Below are 4,933 nucleotides of genomic sequence, written 5' to 3' on the forward strand. Positions count from 1 at the left end.
ATGGAAACAGATAAAACAACCAAAAAAAAAAACCCCAAACCCAAACCCAAACCAACAGCAGCATTTTCACAGTGAAGACTGAAGAGCTGAATAGCTGGTTGAAGTGAGAAATTAATTACCTAACGAGAAAAATACTGCTTGCTTCCTCCAAATGACAGTGCATTTAAGCTGAGCTGTGATTTGTAAAGTTATAAGACATGCTTTCAGGTAATTAAAAACCATCATTGTTAGGTATTTTATCCAGGTTACCAATATGCAGCATCAGCATTAACTCTGCTGTAATACTTTATGCCTGGAAAGCCTGTATGCTTTTCATTATAAACATAAGACCCACCTTGACTTTACCTGTCCAAAAAAATTCTTCATGAAAAAGCTGTTTCCACAAAATATCATTAGTATTGTTTCTTCAGGGTCCAGGAATATGCTCAACACATTTACAGAACATGTGGAAAACTTAAAATCAAGACCCCACTTTGCCAATTCAAGGCAGGGATTTGAAACCTGGCATCTAATGTCCTGACTCAAGTGTAACTGTTGGACAATCTGCAATTCTGAGCACAGTTTCTGTCTCTTTACAAGTTTTTTGTCTGCGATGACTTACTTTCATTCCTGTGTGGAACAGCCAACCAAAAGGCTTCAAGGACTATAAATTCTCAGCAAAAAGAAATTTTCGTTTCTTCAGACAGCTTAGGGAACTGTACCACAATCAGAAGTGAAAGGCTTTAGCTTATAATCTGTCCTGGGCCAGAGTACAATAAAGCCTAATTGCAATCTTTTTCAGAATGTACCTTCTTTTGTTTTTCTTCCTCTTCTAAGAGTCTCAGTCTTTTGCATTCCATTGCCTTGTACTGAATGCTCTCCTTGGTGAGTGGGTTGTAGTTATTATGTCCAGGCAGTAGGCGAAAATAGCGGTTCTTTTCTGAGTCATAGTAAAATCCTTGCAGTTCTTAAATTAAAAAAAAAAAAAAAGTGGCAAAACCTAGGCAAAATCAGATGGATAAATAAGTTTCTTTATTGCTCTTTGACATCCCACATCTTCATGGGAATGTCAGAGTCACGAGGCTCAAAGCTCTTGCTCCCAGCAGGTCCCAAGCATGATACACAGACTAGGAATAGATGACAGCCACTTAAAGGAAAAAAAAGATTATTTATAGTTTTCAAACGTAGTGCTGTTACACAGGTACAGAAAGGATGTCACCACTAACCAAGATGAAATTCAGACAGATCAGAGAAGCAGGTTTTGCTGCAGAACAAAAATTACCTTTCTTTATAAATCAATCATGAGGGGACACTCTTAGTTAAAAGACTAGGTAGGGCAGTCCCAAACCAAAAAAAACCCAAAACCACCAACACTGACAATGAGGTATCACTCACACCAGAATAAAGCAATTCACTTCTCAGAACAAGCCACTTTTTCTTCAACACATAAAAGAGATTTAGATACAATCAAGAGTACATTTGGACAATATGCAGAGGCTCCTTCCAAAGATGAACTGGGATGAGAGAAACATTCAATTTTAGTGCTTCGCTGCCTGGATAAATTCCCAGAGGCAGACAGGCAAAATACTTTGACAGATTCATAATGGCACACTGTCTCAAGACAAGCGATTTTATTCAGAAGAGGTGAGTGTTAACATCTTCATTTCAAGAGTTTTTATTTAAACCTTTATCTACTACCAGAAATTGCATTTCAAGTAATCTCTTTGTGCTGCTGCTTCGAATTCAGCTCCTTGTCAGCATCTTTTAGGTTTCAGCTTAGCAACAAGCGACCAAGATTTATTCAGGTCAACAGAAATATAAAGTTAGCGAATGAATCAGTAAGGTTCATAAAAGCACACTGCATTTAGTATACAGAATCTGATTACACAGCAATAAATGTTTTGCAGGATCCATCTCCTAACACGCTCACAACCTCTTAAGCACAAAAGGGTGCTATACAAAAAAGGTCTCTTTAAACTGTCTTTGTCTGTTTGTTGTTAAGAGGTTATAGAGTCAGTGGTGTTTCACCTGTTGTGGAGAAATACATGTTCTACCAGGCTTAGCTTTTGCTAGGGTTGTTTAATGAGTCAGGAAACCAGAATGCAAGCAGGATATCTTCCTCAATAACATTGCTACTGCATTAAGTCTGGTTTCATCAGTCGACTCCCTGATAATGAACAAACATTTAGCCAGAGTGTATTTCTTACAGACTACAAAATACACTGAAGGCATATAGAGAGATGATTTTCCTGCCACCCCACCCCCCGAAGTGGTGGATCGTTGTGTCTTTTAAAAGACTGAATAACTGGATGCAAGTTATCATTTTTTTATATGCTCTCTTATTTTCTTTGCTTATTTAATGTTTTCATTGAAAGACGTATTTTATAACATCTTCAGCACATACGAGAAAAGAAACAAAGTTCATTTTCTTCCCAAAGCAACATTTCTGGAGGGAGAAAGAGAGTTCTATTTTTTCAGTTTATATCAGCTTGGCTAAGCACACAAGTTTTCAAACACGAGAAGCACTTGGGGACCTGAAAGTGTATTTGGCCCTGCTCTTTAGATCCTCACTTACTACATCTTTTTGTATCACCCAATGTTAGTTTTCATGACAAACTTTACTGCTTATACCCTTCCTTTAACACCACACTATTAATGCAGCTACTACTACTTTTTTCATACAGTCAGCATATAGACACTGATTTTTGACCTGTAAACATGGTCTCTTACCTGGTACTACAGAGTTCTGTGTTAAACTGGATGAAGAAGGATCTCCACTGCTGCTGGGGCCTGCATTCACTGGGGTCTGTGATTCCTCCTGTTCCGGCCTAAAAAAATAGCATTGCCTTCAAGACAGGCTCACAATTGTCCTACACATCTTTCCCACAAAGAATCTAGAAAGCAACTTGTAACTGACATTAATGGAGTACAATTTTGCAGGGCTGTGGTAAATACACTGTGTATATCACCATACACTAAACTACGAAAATAAAACCGTAAAAATATTCAACTTAAAAACCTCTCAATAACATTAGAGACACCAACATCTTAAAAGGCTTAATTACTTGCTACAACATTAGAGGTGGCTGCTGATTCTGCAAGTGCCTTTAACTCTTTCCAGTGAAAGATTAATTCTGGGCATTTTACCATATCCCCTGACTAAAAGAAAAGCCCACCCTTGAAAGCATGTAAGTCTTCACAGCATAAAGCGAGAGACAGTGTGGGTAAAACACTGATGTCAGGTCAAAAATATTTTGCCATTCTCTTTGGGACAAGAATTTCACTGATGAGGTTCAGAAACATGCAAAATAAACAAAAGTTTAATGAAAACTCCAAAAAAGAGAAGTTTCTGCTTTTGTAATAAACATCGCAGTCAACAGGGTACCTGTAGCTTTCTTCTTTTTTGAAGTAATTTAAATGGGCACACTCTGTACTGATGAGCAAAATTCCACTTGGATGTTTTCTGAATCACCCATATAATTCTCACTTTTTAAGACAGGTCTTATTACACGTCATCTTAAAAGCATTAGGCCAAGATGTTTTGCAAGAGTTGTAATTTATTGAAAACAAAATGACAAAGAAATTCTAGTTCTAATACCAGCTCTATTGCTGTTTGATTATACAACTTTGAGAATAGTTAAAGAACATAACTGATCTACACGGGGAAAAAACCAAACCGCATCAAACCCAAGCACTTCAACTTAAAGCGTTTTAATAAAATCTTTTTAACTCTTAATTCACTGAATTAGGGCCCATTTGCATTTCTAACTTTTCTTACACAAATACAACTAACAGGGCAACTCATATAAGTGTATGTATCTCTTTCTCTAAAAATACATTTAAAAAAGTGCTTAGAGTATTAAAGCAAAGGATTGCCCTCTTTTATTCCTGCAAGAGGCACTAAGGAAAGAATACAGGAAAGAGCCATAAAAATAGCTCAGACACAGGCAAGTGTAAGTTCTAAAGTTTAAAATGTACCTTCCTAAAAGAATCAGTTTTCAAGGCAGTGGATTATTCATGAGACCTTGTTTCAGTTTCCTGATCTGCTAGATGTGGTATTATTACCATATTACTTAACATGCTTTTAAACTTTCAGGAAGATCCTTTAATGACAGTTTTTACACTAGTAGACACTGAGGCATAAAATAAACGGGCAGGTGGAATGAAGTACTTACAAACATTTTTCTTCCCTGAACTATCTTTGCATAGTGATGAAGAGTTTATGGACAATCAGGCACACCTGAAAGGACTAGCTCATGGAACCACATCTCAGTTTAAAATCAATATACAGTTGTGAACATAGAATAAAGTTCCAGAAATCAATGCAATTCCACTTCCACTAGGGATGACAGATATACCAGAAGTACTGTCCACTAGATTTTTAGATGGCAGCCCTCCCAGTTCTAGATAGCCACCATTCTGCAAATTTAATTAGGCATAACATCTAACGGTCTAACGGCTTAACCCATGCTAAGCACAAGCTGCATATACTTGCCTTTCAGTACAGTTATTGTGATTGGGTCTTCTGTACCGATAGGGATGGTAGCTCTGCTTGCAATTGCTCCATCCATGCTTTTCTTTGCCTCTCCAGTAATTTCTCTTCATTTCTACCTGTAAAGCAAACATACACACATACTTCAATGCTACTTGCCTGGAATGGTCCAACATACGAGACAGTCTCTTAACACTGCCTCTTTTCAACCAGTTTCAAATAGCTTCGCTGTGGCCTAGAGATCAAAACCAAGGAGGCACACTGAAGAAAACAGTTTACTTTTAAAGAGAAACACTTTCAAGTGCAAACAGCATCAGGTCTTAAAGGGAAGAAAGGCAGAACAGCACCATCGGCCGTCTGAAGGGAGGCTGAAATACGGGCGGTACGGCGTTGACCACCTCCTGCATGGAGCACTATCCTTTTGCTAAGTTCTCACGTGCGCAGGGCGAAGTCCCAAGTCCC

At 38.0% G+C, this 4,933-nt stretch overlaps 1 protein-coding gene across 1 annotated transcript in view; it reads right to left on the minus strand.

Annotated features, from left to right (window-relative positions):
- DCAF4 (DDB1 and CUL4 associated factor 4) overlaps positions 1-4,605 on the minus strand; it is a 15,204-nt gene extending 10,599 nt beyond the window's left edge. Inside the window, exons 1-2 of the mRNA XM_009279266.2 lie at positions 4,475-4,605; positions 2,710-2,807 (exon numbers count right to left, since the gene is read on the minus strand). Coding sequence (XP_009277541.2) covers positions 2,710-2,807; positions 4,475-4,605 — 229 coding nt within the window. The remainder of the gene's footprint in view (positions 1-2,709; positions 2,808-4,474) is intronic.
- Between the last annotated feature and the right edge of the window lie 328 nt (positions 4,606-4,933).

Source organism: Aptenodytes forsteri, unplaced genomic scaffold, assembly GCF_000699145.1.
Source record: "Aptenodytes forsteri isolate BGI_AS27 unplaced genomic scaffold, ASM69914v1 Scaffold3, whole genome shotgun sequence".
NCBI classification, from domain to species: Eukaryota; Metazoa; Chordata; class Aves; order Sphenisciformes; family Spheniscidae; genus Aptenodytes; species Aptenodytes forsteri.